General features: G+C 40.2%; 1 protein-coding gene across 1 annotated transcript in view; it reads right to left on the bottom strand.

Moving 5' to 3' along the window:
- Positions 1-11,149: 11,149 nt before the first annotated feature.
- The window catches only part of Prkdc (protein kinase, DNA-activated, catalytic subunit), a 204,977-nt gene continuing 199,517 nt past the window's right edge, over positions 11,150-16,609 (bottom strand). The window contains 5 exon segments of the mRNA XM_051190977.1: positions 11,150-11,670; positions 12,781-12,920; positions 13,794-13,979; positions 15,946-16,147; positions 16,218-16,289. Coding sequence (XP_051046934.1) covers positions 11,466-11,670; positions 12,781-12,920; positions 13,794-13,979; positions 15,946-16,147; positions 16,218-16,289 — 805 coding nt within the window. The 3' untranslated portion in view covers positions 11,150-11,465.

Genomic DNA, 16,609 nt, shown 5'->3' with positions numbered 1-16,609 from the left:
GTTTTTTTTTTTTTTTTTTTTTTTAATTTATTATTTTACATGTCGATCCCAGTTCCCTCTCCCTCCCTCCCTCCCTCCCCTCCACCCCTCCCTCCCTCCTTCCCTCCCTTTTGCCCTCTCTGCCCTCTCCCATGCACTCTAAACACCCTCCCCTCCCAACCCCCCACCACAATACCATATGTAGGGGAATGCCATCCAGTTGGGGTCATGTAGATCTGACAGGTCCTGTGAAGTAGGGACTAGGGCTTCTCTCCTATCTCTAGAATAAGGCAGTTATCCCTCCATGGGGGATATGTTTGCAAAGTCCTTTTGTGCACCAGGGATACATCCTGGCTCCACTGTCTGAGGTCTCTTAGACTGCTCAGACCTTCTGGTTGAGACCCATATTCAGGGGGGTCCGAGTCAGTCCCCTGTTGGCTTCCCAGCTATCAGTCTAGTGGCCCTTAGCTCCTCCTTGTTCAGGTAAGCTGTCTCTATGTACTTCTACCGCATGGTCTTGTCCTCTCCGTCTGCTTCTGGCTCTAGTTTGGCTCAGTGTTTATGTATGGGTGTTTGCTCCTGTTTTCAACAGGCATTAGTTGAGGACTCCATGGAGAAGTTAGTTGTTGATCTCACTCTCCGGGAAGGGCATTTATGATAGCCTTTCCACGGAAGCTGAGATTGTTAGTTGGGAGCAGTCTTGTAGTTCCCTCGACCTTTCTTTGTGTTCAACTTTATCTTCAAACCAATATTGGCTCCCTCTTTTATGTTCTCTCTCTCTGTCTCTGTCTCTGTCTCTCTCTTTCCTATTTTCCATTCCTAACCAGGCTCAATCCTCCTGGTCGCACATGCCTTCCTCTCCTCCCTCTCATTTTCTCCTACTTCTCTCTCCATTAGCTGTCCTCCCCCACTTTACCTGAGGTGTGGGGGACTTGTCCCTTCCCAGTTCTGTGAGGGACTTTATATGAATCTCTTAGAATACAACTTGTATCCTAGTTCCTCTGGTGATGTGAATTATAGGCTGGTGATCATTTGATCTAGTTCTAAAATCCATATATGAGTGAGTACATACTGTGTTTCTCTTTTTGTGACTGGGTTACCTCATTCAGGATGGTTTCTTCAAGTGCCATCCACTTGCCTGCGAATTTCAAGATACCATTATTTTTTTCTGCAGAGTAGTATTCCATTGTGTAGATGTGCCACATCTTCATTAACCATTCTTCAATTGAAGGGCATCTAGGTTGCTTCCAGGTTCTTGCTATTACAAATAGTGCTGCTATGAACATAGTTGAACAGATGTCTTTGTTGCATTGATGTGAATCCTTTGGGTATATGCCTAAGAGGGGGATTGCCGGGTCCTGTGGTGAACTAATTCCCATTTTCCTGAGGAACCGCCATACTGATCTCCAAAATGGCTGTATGAGTTTGCACACCCACCAGTAGTGGAGGAGTGTTCCACTTTCTCCACATCCTCTCCAACATAAGTCATCACTGGTGTTTCTAATTTTAGCCATTCTGGCAGGGGTAAGATGGTATCTCAAAGTTGTTTTGATTTGCATTTCCCTGATAGCTAAGGATGTGGAGCATTTTCTTAAGTGTCTTTCAGCCTTTTTGATTTCCTCCATTGAGAATTCTTTCTTCAGTTCTGTACCCCATTTTTTAATAGGGTTATTTGGTGTTTTGTTGACTAGTTTCTTGAGTTCTTTGCATATTTTGGAGATCAGCCCTTTGTCGGATATAGGATTAGTGAAAATCTTTTCCCAGTCAGTGGGCTGCCGTTTGGTCTTGTCAACTGTGTCCTTTGCCTTACAGAACCTTCTAAGTTTGAAGAGGTCCCATTTATTAATTGTTTCTTTCAGTGTCTGTGCCCCTGGAGTTATGTTCAAGAAGCGGTCTCCTATACCAATTTGTTCAAGGGTACCTCCTACTTTCTCTTCTAAGAGGTTCAATGTGGCTGGATTGATGTTGAGGTCTTTGATCCATTTGGACTTGAGTTTTGTGCATGGCGACAGACATGGGCCTATCTGCAGTCTTCTATACACCCTCATCCAATTGTGCCAGCACCATTTGTTGAAGATGCTGTCTTTGCCCCATTGTATAATTTTAGCTGTTTTGTCGAAAATCAGGTGTTCATAGGTGCGTGGATTAATATCAGGATTTTCAATTCGATTCCATTGGTCTACCTGTCTATTTTTATGCCAATACCAGGCTGTTTTCAGAACTATAGCTCTGTAGTAGAGCTTAAAGTCAGGAATGGTGATGCCTCCTGATGTTCTTTTATTGTATAGGGTTGTTTTGGCTATCCTGGGTCTTTTGTTTTTCCATATAAAGTTGATTATTATCCTTTCAAGGTCGGTGAAGAATTGTGGTGGGATTTTAATGGGGATTGCATTGAATCTGTAGATTGCTTTTGGTAAGATTGCCATTTTTACTATGTTTATCCTACCTAACCAAGAGCATGGGAGGTCTTTCCATTTTCTGGTATCTTCTTTAATTTCTTTCTTTAGAGTCACAAAGTTCTTATTATATAGATCTTTTACTTGTTTGGTAAGCGTTACACCAAGATACTTTATGTTGCTTGTGGCTATTGTAAAGGGTGATGTTTCTCTGATTTCTTTCTCTGCCTCTTTGTCGTCTGAAAAAAATAGGGCTACTGATTTTTTTGAGTTTATCTTGTATCCTGCTAGTTTGCTGAAGGTGTTTATCAGCTGTAGGAGTTCCCTGGTAGAGTTTATTGGGTCGCTTATGTAAACTATCATATCATCTGCAAATAGAGACAGTTTGACTTCTTCCTTTCCAATATGAATCCCCTTGATCTCCTTTTGTTGTCTTATAGCATTAGCTAGAACTTCTAGTACGATATTGAAGAGATATGGAGAGAGAGGACAGCCTTGTCTTGTTCCTGATTTTAGAGGAATTGGCTTAAGTTTCTCTCCATTCAGTTTGATGTTGGCAGATGGTTTGCTGTATATTGCTCTTATTATGTTTAGGTATGTTCCTGTTATCCCTGACCTCTCTAATACCTTTATCATGAAAGGGTGTTGGATTTTATCGAAGGCTTTTTCCGCATCTATGGAGATAATCATATGGTTTTTCTTTTTCAGTTTGTTTATATGGTGGATCACGTTGATAGATTTTCGTATGTTAAACCATCCCTGCAATCCAGGTATGAAGCCTACTTGATCATGGTGGATGATTTCTCTGATGTATTTTTGAATTCGGTTTGCCATTATTTTATTGAGTATTTTTGCATCGATGTTCATCAGGGATATTGGTCTGTAGTTTTCTTTCTTAGTTGTGTCTTTGTGAGGTTTGGGTACCAAAGTTATTGTGGCCTCATAAAAAGAGTTTGGCAATAAACCTTCTGTTTCTATCTTGTGGAACAGTTTGAGGAGTAGTGGTATTAGTTCTTCCTTGAATGTCTGGTAGAATTCTGCACTGAATCCATCTGGCCCTGGACTTTTTTTCGTTGTAAGGCTTTCGATGACTGCTTCTATTTCATTTCGGGTTATAGGTCTATTTAAGTTGTTTGTCTGTTCTTGATTTAATTTTGGTAAGTGATAGTTATCCAGAAACTTGTCCATTTCCTTTGAATTTTCAATTTTTGTGGAATACAGATTTTCAAGTATGACCTGAAAATTGACTGGATTTCCTCTGTGTCTGTTGTTATGTTCCCCATTTCGTTTCTGATTTTGTTAATTTGCATGTTCTGTCTCTGCTTTTTCGTTAGTTTGGATAAAGGTTTATCTATCTTGTTGATTTTCTCAAAAAACCAACTCTTTGTTGCATTGATTTTTTGTATTGTTTTCCTGGTTTCTATTTTGTTGATTTCAGCCCTCAAGTTGATTATTTCCTGGCGTCTGCTCCTGCGGGGTGAATTCGATTCTCTCTGTTCTAAGGTTTTCAGTTGGGCTGTTAATTCATTTATGTGACTATCCTCTGTTTTCTTCATATGGGCACTTAGTGCAATGAACTTCCCTCGTAGCACTGCTTTCAAGGTGTCCCATAAGTTCGGGTATGTTGTATCCTCATTCTCGTTGAATATTAGAAAGTCTTTAATTTCTTTCTTTATTTCTTCTTTGACCCAGGAGTGGTGCAATTGCACATTGTTAAGTTTCCATGAGTTTGCAGGTTTTCTGCTATTTGTATTGTTGTTGAATTCCAATTTTAAAGCATGGTGGTCCGATAAGATACAGGGGACTATTTCTATTCTCTTGTATCTGTTGAGGTTTGTTATGTCTCCTAGTATGTGGTCGATTTTAGAGAAGGTTCCATGTGGAGCAGAGAAGAAGGTATATTCTTTTGTCTTTGGATGGAATGTTCTATAGATGTCTGTTAGCCCCAGTTGAGACATAACTTCTGTTAATTCTTTTGTTTCTTTGTTGAGTTTCTGATTTGTGGTCCTGTCTAGTGTTGAGAGTGGTGTATTGAAGTCTCCCACTATAAGTGTGTGAGGTTTTATATGAGCTTTGAGTTTTAGTAGTGTTTCTTTTACGAATGTGGGTGGCTTTGTATTAGGGGCATAGATGTTCAGAATTGAGACTTTGTGTTGATGGATTTCTCCTGAGATGAATATGAAATGACCGTCTTCATCTCTTTTGACTAGTTTTGGTTTGAAGTCTAGCTTGTTAGATATTAGGATAGCTACGCCTGCTTGCTTCTTATTTCCATTTGATTGGAAAATCTTTTCCCAACCCTTTACCCTGAGGTAATGTCTATCTTTGGAGCTAAGATGTGTTTCTTGTATGCAGCAGAAGGATGGATTCTGTCTTCGTATCCATTCTGTTAATCTGTGTCTTTTTATAGGTGAGTTAAGACCATTAATGTTGAGGGTGAGTAAGGACCATTGATTGTTGATGGTTGTTTGATTTAGGTTTGTTGTTGGCAGTGGTATTGTGAATATATTTGTTCTGCTTCACCCTAGGTTTCTGGTGTAGTTGGATTATCTGTTGCCTACATTTTTGTGGGCGTAGTTACCTTCCTTGGGTTGGAATTTTCCTTCCAATACTTTCTGTAGGGCTGGATTTGTAGATACATATTGGGAAAATCTGGTTTTGTCATTGAATATCTTGTTCTCTCCATCTATATTGACTGAGAGTTTTGCTGGATATAGTAGCCTAGGCTGGCATCCGTGTTCTCTTAATACTTTTAGAACATCTATCCAGGACCTTCTGGCCTTGAGGGTTTCCATGGAGAAGTCAGGTGTAATTTTGATAGGTCTGCCTTTATATGTTACCTGTCCTTTTTCCTTCGCTGCTCTTAATATTTTTTCTTTATTCTGTATGCTAGGTGTTTTGATTATTATATGTCGAGGGGTCTTTTTTCTTTGGTCCAGCCTATTTGGGGTTCGGTATGCTTCTTGTACTTTCATGGGCATGTCCTTCTTCAGATTTGGAAAGTTTTCCTCGATGATTTTGTTGAATATGTTTTCAGCACCTTTGAGCTGGGCTTCCTCACCTTCCTCTATGCCTATTATTCTTAGGTTTGGCCTTTTCATGGTGTCCCACATTTCCTGGATATTGTGTGTTAAGGATTTGTTGGATTTATGGTTTTCTTTGGTCGATGAATCTATTTCTTCTAGTTTATCTTCTGCGCCTGAGATTCTCTCTTCCATCTCTTGAATTCTATTGGTTATGCTTGTGTCCGTGGTTTCCGATTTTTTGCCCAGCTTTTCAATTTCCAGCTTTCCTTCCATTTGTGTTGCCTTTATTTTCTCAATTTCGGTTTTCAAATCTTGAACCGTTTCCTTCACCTGGTTAATTGTTTTTTCTTGGCTTTCTGTACTTTCCTTAAGGAATTTGTTCATTTCTTCCACTTTTTTGTTTGTTTTTTCCTCCATTTCTTTAAGGGATTTTCTCATATCTTCTTTGAGGGCCTCTATCATTTTTATGATGGTGATTTTTAAGTCGTACCCTTCTGCTTCCTCTGCTTTGTTGTTGTGTTCCATTCTAGTTGGTGTAGATTCCCTAGATTCTGGTGGTGTCATGTTTGTCTTTCTGTTGTTAGGTGTTCCTTTTTTTTTTTTTTTTTTCCCAATTTTTTTTCCGTGGGTTTTTGGGGGTTTTTTTTCCTCTCTTTTTGGTCCTTCCCCGATGGGCTTATGTGGATCAAAGATTCAATGTCTGTAGCTCTGTGTGGTCCAAGCTCTCTAGGAAGTTTCTCTGCAGACAGGGATCCAGGGATGGGGTCAAGGATGAGGATCCAGAAGAAGATGCCAGCAGGTACTCACAGTGGTCCTCTGGCCAATAGCTCTGGCCAATGACCGGCAGAAGAGGACGAGGGCTGAGCTTGAACTTGAGAAGGTTTTGCAGGGTAGTGGGATCTCACTGAAAACTGGCGCTCTCCAGCTGAGACCTTGTTCTTTGGCAGGGGCCCGGATTTGGGGGGCAAGGATCTTGCCCGCAGGAACTCCAAGTGTACCCGCCGAGATAGGCGGATCTCTGGGTGGGTCCTGGGACTCCAGCAGAGGACTGGAGGCGGGGTCAGAGACCAAGCCGGTGGAAATTACAGGTGGTCCCACGTGGATAGTCAGGTCTCCTTTGTTTGGAGTTGCTCCGAGAGGTCTCCGAAGTAGGGTGGACTGTTGGCTCCACCCTCTGTCCCAGTGCTCAACCAGAGCGGCAGGACCTTAGGTGGGGTAGGGCACAGGGTAGGGGGGGGTAGGCTGGAGGTTGGGATGGGTAGGGGTGTATCAGAGCTCCAAGGGTGCTCTCAATGGGGACCGGAGACAGGAGCAGCAGGATCAGGGGCCAATCCAGGGAGTTCAGGCAGGGATGGGGGGAAAAGAGGTTGAAGGGGACAGGCAGCCCCAATTGGGCCCAGACTCACCTCTGGCCAATAGCCGACAGAAGAGGACGAGGGCTGGGCTGGAACTTGAGAAGGTTTTGCAGGGTAGTGGGATCTCACTGGAAACTGGCGCTCTCCAGCTGAGACCTTGTTCTTTGGCCAGTCTTGCCATATTCTATTTATGTATACTTTTGCTTGTATTCAAGACGTTTTGTATATTGATACAATTTGGGATATTTATCATGCTGCCCTTATATTTCTACCTCTTGTCTAGACATTTCTACTCTACCTCTATTTTAGGGATTTATATGTATATATATGTACATAGTTATATTGTTTAGGTATTTATCTATGCTTTACTCAAGGAAGTTTTAATCAGTTTTTTTTAGCTAAGTTCCTGAGTATTACAGATTATCTTCAACCATGCCTAATCTTCAATCACTTCATAGACCTGCAGAACATGGCATTTAATGTTTTAATATTAGTACTCCATTGACATGAGACACTATTGCTCCTGACAGCACCGTGAATTTTTCTGAAAATATGTTAGACACTGTTGTCACTACTTCTGGAGTCCATCCTCGATTCAGCTAATGGCCTCTTGAGCAAAGAATTGCCCCCACCTTGACCACTGATTTGGACATGCAGTCCTACGTGCTTGCAGGAGACAAATATAGAAGACTGCTGGACCTTGCCAAGTCAGGGTAAGACGGCCTTTCTACCTCCTTGCTGTTGTGGTCTGTCAACTACTCTTGGCCTAAGCCAAAACTGGTTGCACCAATGTTGCTGTGAGACCTTGGGTGACTGTCCAGGTGGCTTGCTGTTTTTGTCCTCGCTGCACCTTGTGGAAGTTGCCCATCCACACTTCCTGTCTACCCTAGTATCGTTATTTTCCTTCTCAGGTCTTGATGAAATTGAAGATTAAACTATCACAACTATTATTCTCTCTTCCTAGTTAGATATATTAGGTACTAGACTTAAGTTTTCCAGCTTAGGATAACTCTATTGTAAACTATGTAGGTTGTTTTGTTCTTGATTTTCCTTTTCTTAGAGCACACTTGTTAGTCACTGTTTTGTATATAGTTTTGTATCAAGCTTAAATCTTTTCTTTAGACTAAAAGGGGAATTGTAGTGGGATATTCACTTTGTCTCCTTCTGTGGTACCCACCCAATGGGGTGGAAGTGACCTGTAGAACAAGGTCTGAGGAGGAGCCAGGGAAAGCTCTCTTGCTGGCAGGATGCGGAGAGGAGAGCATCTAGTGGAACTTGCTGGTGTTCATCTGTCTAGGTTGTAAGTTATTTCTCCCTGAATAAACATCTCTTTGGCCTATTTGTTTATCCTGATCCATATTAAACTGCGATAATTCCCAAGAATAGTCATAGACCATTCAGGTTGTACATAAACAGGGCACAACAGCTGTTAATCTTTTAAAGGTGCCAACAACCATACCTTTAAAATGATCAACTGGCAAACTTTTCTGAGTGGTACATTGGCATTTGATATCAGAAAAGTTACTGGAACAGCTGGTATAGGAGCAGCTAAATGCTCAATATATTGATGAATTGGCTGGTCCTTAGAATTTTTCTATATCATCATTAAAAAGAAATCTGGAAAATGGAGAATATTAACAGACCTGAGAGCTATAAATAAGGTGATTCAGCCAATGGGCTCTTTACAGCCTGGAATTCCCTTGCCTTTTTTTTTTTTATTACCTAAGGGATGGTCTATTACAGTGATTGATTTGAAAGACTGCTTTTTCAAACTATACCTTTATAAGAACATGATAGAGAAAAATTTCCCTTCAAAGTGCCTACTTATATCAATTCTCAAGCTGTTAGAAGGTACCAGTGGATGGTCTTGCCACGAGGAATGTTAAACAGCTGCACTTTGTGTCAATATTTTGTATAATAGCCATTAGAAATAATTCACAAATAGTTTCCTCAATCTATTATTTACCATTACGTAGATGATATCTTACTGGCTGATTCAGATGCAAATGCCTTAGGAAAAAATGTTTGCTGAAGTAAAGAAGTTTGCCTTGTTGAGTATTACAAACTGCTCCTTTAAAAAATATAAAGAGGAAATTCTATTAATTACCTAGGATATCAGATAGGTTTATAGAAAATACAACCATAAAGTACAAATCAGGAGAGATTAATTACAAACTCTTAGTGATTTTTAAAAACTGCTGGGAGTCATTAACTGTTTATAACCCACAAATTGGATGAACTACTCAGTAATTTATTTCAAACATTACAAGGTGATAAATACTTGAATAGTCCATGAAAATTACCAGCTGAGGCTGAAAGAGAATTACAGGATGAACATGTGGATTGATTGGATCCAGAGCTTGATAGTATTTTGGTTATCTTACCCTCTGCTCATTCCCTCATAGGAATTCTTATACAGAAATGGGTATTTCTTAACACACAGAGTAAAAACCTAAAAGACCTATGTAGAAAGTTGGCTGGATTGATTCTGAAAGGAAAATTAAGACTTTGTCAGTTAGCAGAAATAGACCCAGCAGAAATTGTGGCATCTTTTACCAATGCTGAAATTTCCCTCATTATGAGCAGAAAAATGAACATTGGCAAAGAAACATTTAATTAGAGTGGCTTAGATTTTCAGAGTTTCGGTCCATTATCACCATGGTGTGACATGGTGGCCTGCATGCAGATATGAAACAGGAACTGAGAGTGCTAACATCTTGACCCCAAGACAACAAGAAGTAAACTGAGATACAGAATAGTGTGGTTTAAGAATATATGAGACCTCAAAGCCTGCTTCCACAGTGACACACTTCTTCTAACAAGGCCACACCCACTCCAACAAAGCCACACCTTCTAATAGTACCACTGGCTTGTGGGGGTAGAAGGGCATTTTCTTTTAAACCAACACAGGTGCCTATTTAATATACCATGTACTTATGAGACTAAAGGAAAAAAACCAAAACTGTGGTAAGCAAAGGAGGACTAAGAAAAAAAATGAGTCAAAATTAACAAAATGTCAGGCACCAATACACATCTTTCAGTAATAACTTTGACTACCAATGCTCACTCAAAAGAGGTGGGCTAGTGGGTTGGATTAGGAAAGAGAATTCAGCTGGGTATAGTGGTGCTCACAGTTAATTCCAGTACTCAGGAGGCAGGGGCAGGCAGATTTCTAAGTTCAGGGCCAGCCTAAGACAACCAGAGCTATGTAGAAAGACCGTGTCTCAAAAAAAAAAAAAAAAAAAAAAAAAAATCAAAACAAAAAAAAAAAAAAAAGAAAGAAAGCAGAATTCATCATTTGAATGAAACACATCCCATCATTAAAGGTAGACACTATCTTAGGGGTAAGGATCAGGCTAATGGAACCAGAAAACAAGCAGGAGTTGAAGCCAAATAGACTTAAACAAAAACTTATAAGAATTATGAGATAAAGAAGGTCACTTCATACTGATATGAAGAACAGATATGCAAGCATCTCAGGTGTACCCAATTTCATAAAACAAATGCTATTTTAGACATAAAGCCAAATTATTTGTAACACAGAAACAGTAGGTGATTCCAATAACACATTTACACCAAGGAATGGGGAGGGAGAGAGAGGGAGACAGAGAGACCAATCAGAATTAAATGACATTATAGATCAAGTGTACCTATCAGCTATAAAGTATTTCACCTACATACTGGAGGATACATTCTTCTCAGTAGTTTATAAAATTTAGTCACATTAACAAAGCAAGTATCAACAAATACAAGAAACTGAAAAAGGGGCTAGAAAGATGGCTCAGTACTGGGATCAATTCCCAGCACCCACATGGCAGCTTATGACTGTCTGTAACTCCAGTTCCAGGGAATCTGACACCTCCACACCAATGTACATAAAATAAATGTATTTAAAAAGTCTTTATATTACAAAAAAAGAAAAAAAGAAAAGAAACTGAAATAATTCTTTGTATGTTATCAGTCCACAATGGAATAAAGCTAGGTATCACAGCAATAAAAACACAGAAAATACAGTCATATAAATTGTATAAGACACTATAGAATGACACATTGACCAATGGAGAAACAAAATGCATCTCTCTCTCTCTCTCTCCACAACCCCCCCACACACACACACAAAATCAGAGACAGGCTAGAGTGATGCTTTAACAGGTTAAAGTGTTTGCTGCCAAACCTGAAGACCTGAGTTTTATCGCTGGGACCTACATCGTGGAAGGAGAGCATCAGTTCCCAAAACTTTTTTTCCTGACTTCCTTACATGCACCATGGTGCACAAAAGCCTACCACACCCAACAAGAGTAGATAGGGAAAGACAAGATCAGAGCAGAAATTAATAAAATAAAAATGAAAGAAAGAAAACACATTAAAAAAAATCAATGAAATGAAGAGTTGGTACTTTGAAAAGAAAAAATGTCATAGTTTTTATTTTTAAATTTGTATATATATATGTATTTATGTGTGGGTAAATGTAAGACATGGTATATGTGTGGAGGTCAAAGGACAACTTGCAGAAGTTGCTTCTCTCCTTCCACCTTGTGGGTTCCAGTCATCAGTGTTAGCAGCAAATGCCTTTACCCAGTGAGCCATCCTGCCAGCACTACCACGTAGATTTCTTTTCTTTGGTGCTTCAGTGATACCCTGCTGTCAGTGAAAGTCTAGGAGATTTCCTCAGCGACAGAATGCTTTACATCTGGTGACTCCCACAGACTTTACATCCAAGGCTCCCATCCTTCCCAAGTCCTGCCAAGGATATTTGGGTCTGTGGCCTGGTCCACCAAGCACTTCACTTGAGTCTCTTCTGAAAGTCCACTCTCTGGCTCTTGTGCACGAATGTTGTGGTCTTTGTTTCCTCGGGCTACAGCTGTGTAACTCCCAAAGGCAGATGACCCTTCATGGCCTAGACATAACTCGTCACTGGAAACACAGACAGAAATGATTTTGTACTCCTGGTTATCCTTTACAAATATTCTATCATCATTTACATATTTTTTTTTCTTCCTGTCACTCAAAACTTTGAATTCAAAGTTTGGATTTGTAGGGAAAAAAAACATGAATAATACAATTATTAATATTTCTCTGGAAATTTTTAAATTATTTTTTTACATTCCATTGTTTGGAAATTTTTGTTCAGATATAAGGTTTTATTTTTCTAGGGCAGACACTTAGAAGTAGAACTGCTGGGTATAATGCTAACTCTCTAGCTTCTTGAGGAGTTGCCAGGCTGTTTACCACAGCAATTGCACTATTTCATATGCCCACCATAAATGTAGTTCTCCACATCCCTGCTCACACTTCTATCTCATCTGAAAGCTGTTACTACACACAGGATGTAGAACTTCATTTGCCCTTCCTTAACAACCTAGCAATGTTAAGTGTCACAGCCAAATGCAATCATGAAGACCAACTTAATTTTTTTCTAAGCATTTTACATTTAAGTCTGATACACTTTGAAATAATTTTTATAAGTAATGTGAAACAGGGCTATAATTTCATTCTCTTGTTAACACCAATCACAGTATATAGACCTGGCATTCTTACCAAAAATTAAGTCAATTATAGAGTATATCTTACTACTACATAGAACTGAAGTTTGAATTTCTTAGGTTCTGGGAATAATACCTATAACTGTCTATGTGGTTTAGATTTCAATTAAAATATTTAAAAGTTCAATGTAATCTGAGAAGCCCATATGATGTTCTTCACAATTAGATAGATACTAGTGCTCATCAGGACCAAATGGGTCAAATGCCCTAAAAAGTACAAAGGTAAATATAAATTCCAAGTCTCCTCATATGAGAAACAATATTATGGCATGCCATTGGTTCCCACATTGGTGCTAACTGTACAGAAGCACAAGACAGATGACACAGGTATGAGCCACAGTCCTTGAAAGCCTGGTTTTGGAATGGAAAGACTCCCTAAGATACACTTTCCCATGTGCGCAGGGAAGAGTGTCATGAGTCTGAAGTGCTTAGCACTTCTGAACGTGCACTGAATCTGTGTTCCCACTCAATATTGTCTTACCAAGTTATAATTGCTGGATTGGCCCCTGCTAACTTCCTCTTAGCGTAGTAAATTTTCTGCTGAGGGTACCAATTCTTTTCTGTTATATTTATTTCTTGAATCCACGATCCTCCTTTTCTCAGCATTGTCTGTTCAAAATTCTAAAGAGGAAATAATTTCTTTACTTTTTATAACAGTATATACAATTACATTCAAAAACATTAAATTAAGTAATGATCCTAAAACTAACTGGGAACAGCTCTACAACTTTCTAGACAGATCCTGATGTGGTATATATGACCATGGCCATGTGATACAGAGAGGTGAGAGGGAGAGGTTTAATGATTTGGGGGCATATTTTGAATAACCTTTCATTCAAACAGCACTATCTGTTCTTAAGATTAAGGAAGAATTCACACAGGATAATTTCTAAATCAAAAGTTTTTGGTGGGGGATGGAGAGATGGTTCAAGGACTAAAAAGAACACTTGATATCATTACAGAGGACCAGGATTCCAGTTCCAGGGGCTCTAACACCTTCTTCTGGCCTTTGCAGGCACTGAATACATATGGTACACTTACATATGTGCAAAGTACCCATAAAAAACTAAATATTTTTATAAAAAGTTCTAGCTTTGGAAGAGGATGGCTGTAACTCCAGGAATTAAGAGATTGAGTTAAGACTCTCTTGAATTCCAGGACAACTTGGGCTATGTGGTGAGTTCTGGCCTAGCTCAGACTACAGAGTAAGACCCTGTTCATGATTAAGACAATAACAACAACAAAAACTGTGTGTGAACAGAGAATTCAGACTTATTGTTACCAATGGATCCATACTGTCACCCCCCCCCCCCAGTTAGTATCAAACAACATAGTAGTAAGTTTTCTCCAAATAAGTATTTCCTTTTTATCTGATTCTTAGGTTAATTTTGAGAAATGTAATCAAAATAATCTAAATATTTCAGTAAATACAATTTGATGCATTTTCATCATACAAAGGAAACATGGGTATATCTATACAAAACCAACATGTACCTTCCAATCAAAGGAGGGATCCTTCACAAAAACTTCCATCGTGTCAATGAGCAGACCTGCACATGAGCGGAAAGCCCTCAGTGCATACACCATGATGGCACACATAAGACCTGTTTCTTTCACTGGCAACATGAGACTGACAAATTGTTGGGTTAGACGAAAAGGTATCAACTCAGGGACTGGAAGCTAAACAAGAGAAAAATGTATATTTAAGTAAATACATTGTGCTCAATAGCTTTATGTCAACTTGATCTAAGCTAACTTCATCTGAGAGGAAGGAATCTCAATTAATAAAATGCCTTAATAAGACTGGGTAATAGGTAACTCTGTAGGGCATTTTCTTAATTAGTGATTGATGGGGCAGGGCTCAGCCCATTGTGGATGGTGACATCCCTGGGCTGTTGGACCTGGATTCTATAAGAAAGCAGACTGAGCAAGTCATAAAGAGCAAGCCTGTAAGTAACACTTGGCCTCTGCATAAACTCCCGCCTCTATGTTCCTATCCTGATTTCCCCCAATGATGGAATACAATATGTAAGTCATATAAACTCTTTCCTCCCCAACTTGATTTTGGTCATGGTGTTTCATCACAGCAATAGTAACCATAACTAGGACAGAAGTTAGTACCAGGGTATGGGGGTCTTTGGAACCTTGGGCTAGAAAAGCAACTGAATGTTAAGAGCTCAGTGGTTTGTTCTATAGGAGCCTGGAAGATAAGAATAAAGAGAGCAGTACAGATGATGGAGGCCTTGTGACATTACAGACTTGTGACATTGCAGAGGGAAGTAAGACTTTACCCAGACATTTGGGCTAAGAATCCATGATTCTGGTTAGCAGGGGCTAGAAAAATCAGCTGTGATTAACAAGAGACTAGAACCACTAAAGTAAAACCTTTGTTTTACTAGGACAATTGATGCTGGTCAGCTGGAGCTGAGAAATTGGTGTTTAAGAAGAGAACAGAATCTGCCATGAGGCCTGGGCCTATGGAGGACAGCAACAGTTCCACCCCAGGATTCTCACCCAGGGTGGGCAGAGACCAACCTCCAGCCCACCCAGTTGGGCACCATTATGGTGAGCCTGGACCCTGGGCCACCACTTAGGACCATGACTGGATGTGAGGATTTCCCCCCACAGGGGCCATGCCTTTCAAAGAGGCCTGTGTTGCCATACCAGGTCCATGGTGATGTCCTGGTCCAGACCCTGGTGAGGGCTATGTGTTGATATCAGTGACTCTGTTGCCACAGAGGGCTGTGTAGACACTTGAGGCTATAATGATGTTTGAAAGTCATGTACTGAGAGGTATGTGCTGCCATGTGGGGCCATGGTGACATCTGGACCTGACTGTAGCTGAAGCATACATCTGATGAGTCCATGGCCCCACCACAGCCAGGGTCTGTGTTGATGTCCATGGCTACTGGACATTCCACTGAAAGTGTAATGGATGTCCAGAGGCAAGTGCTTGGGGACATGTAGGCACTTGACTGCCAAGATGATCTGGGTGACATGCAATGCCAACTAGGTTGAGGGTGATATTTGTTTCTTCAAAAAGTATCAGGTTTCAGGATCAGGTCACCAAAGCCAACTTAACCCATCATTCCTCCTTTAATTAATTTCTGGAGGTGTTACAAAGTCACATAATGTGATGGCTAATCCTGGCTGTCAACTTGACTAATCAACTACAACCCAAGTTGCTGGGTACACCTGTTATGGATTTTCTTGATTGGATCATTTTACACACACAAAATCTGGGCCATACCTGGTGGCAGCCTATATAAAAGACATAAAAGAAAAAAAGTTGTTTTTTGCCTGCTTGTCGTAGGTCTCATTAGCAAGTCAACTACTTGTTGCTGAGGCATTCCTCTGCTGGTTTTAGAATCTACTGCTTTGGGATTCCAACATAGACTGAAGACTACTCTGTAGGAATCTTCCAGGACCCTAGCACCTGACCAAGAATGATGAGACATCCAATCTTTTGGATTGAACAACTACTTGACTCTTGGCCTTTCTATCAGGAAACAGCCATTGTTGGACTAGCTGAACCACAGCTTAAAGTCAATCTACTAAATCCCATGTATACACCCAGGGTCTTTGGAGACCCTGACTAATACATATTCCATTTCTAGCTCAGCAGTGAGAGTTAAGGACAACACACCTGAGTAGCTGATCCAAATGCATGTCCAAAGTCAATTCCAATCACGCTGCCTGTCTCCATGGCTACCATGAAATTGTTCAGATGTCTGTCTCCAATACCAAGGAGCCAGTGGCTGATACACAACAGTGCATGAGAGCTGGCAAAGTGGGACCGTAGTGCCAGGAAGGCCTCAGGGCTGCTGCTCATCTTTACAAAGGCCCGCCTAGGAGAGAGATAAACCACATATAGTTTCTCCCATGCACTAGTGTTTGTGAAGTCACAAATATACTTACTTTAAGAGGTCAGCAGGCACTCTGTTTTCCCTTTTCCTAAAAGCCATGATTGTTTCTGTACGATTAGCTCCTCTGTGATTTAAGACAAATATTCCATTAGAACAAATTTCAGGTGAATTTAAAATTTAAATTATTTATACTAGAATATAGTATCACTTATGCAGAGCAGGTGGATCCATGTGAGGTTCAGGATAGCCAGAGATACATAGTGAGACCTTGTCTCAACAAGTCAAACCCCTCCCAAAAAAGAAAAAAAAATATTATCGAATGACTACATTTTGATAATATCTGGGGCAAAATTTATTCTTTTCTTCCTCCTCTCATTTCCCAGAGCTGGAGATGCTAGAGTCTCACACAAGCTAAGCCAGTGCTCTAACCACTGAACTACATCC

Source organism: Phodopus roborovskii, unplaced genomic scaffold (genome assembly GCF_943737965.1).
Source record: "Phodopus roborovskii unplaced genomic scaffold, PHOROB, whole genome shotgun sequence".
Lineage (NCBI taxonomy): Eukaryota > Metazoa > Chordata > Mammalia > Rodentia > Cricetidae > Phodopus > Phodopus roborovskii.
The sequence above is the reverse complement of the archived record's forward strand: the minus strand, read 5'-3'. Positions and strand labels throughout refer to the sequence as shown.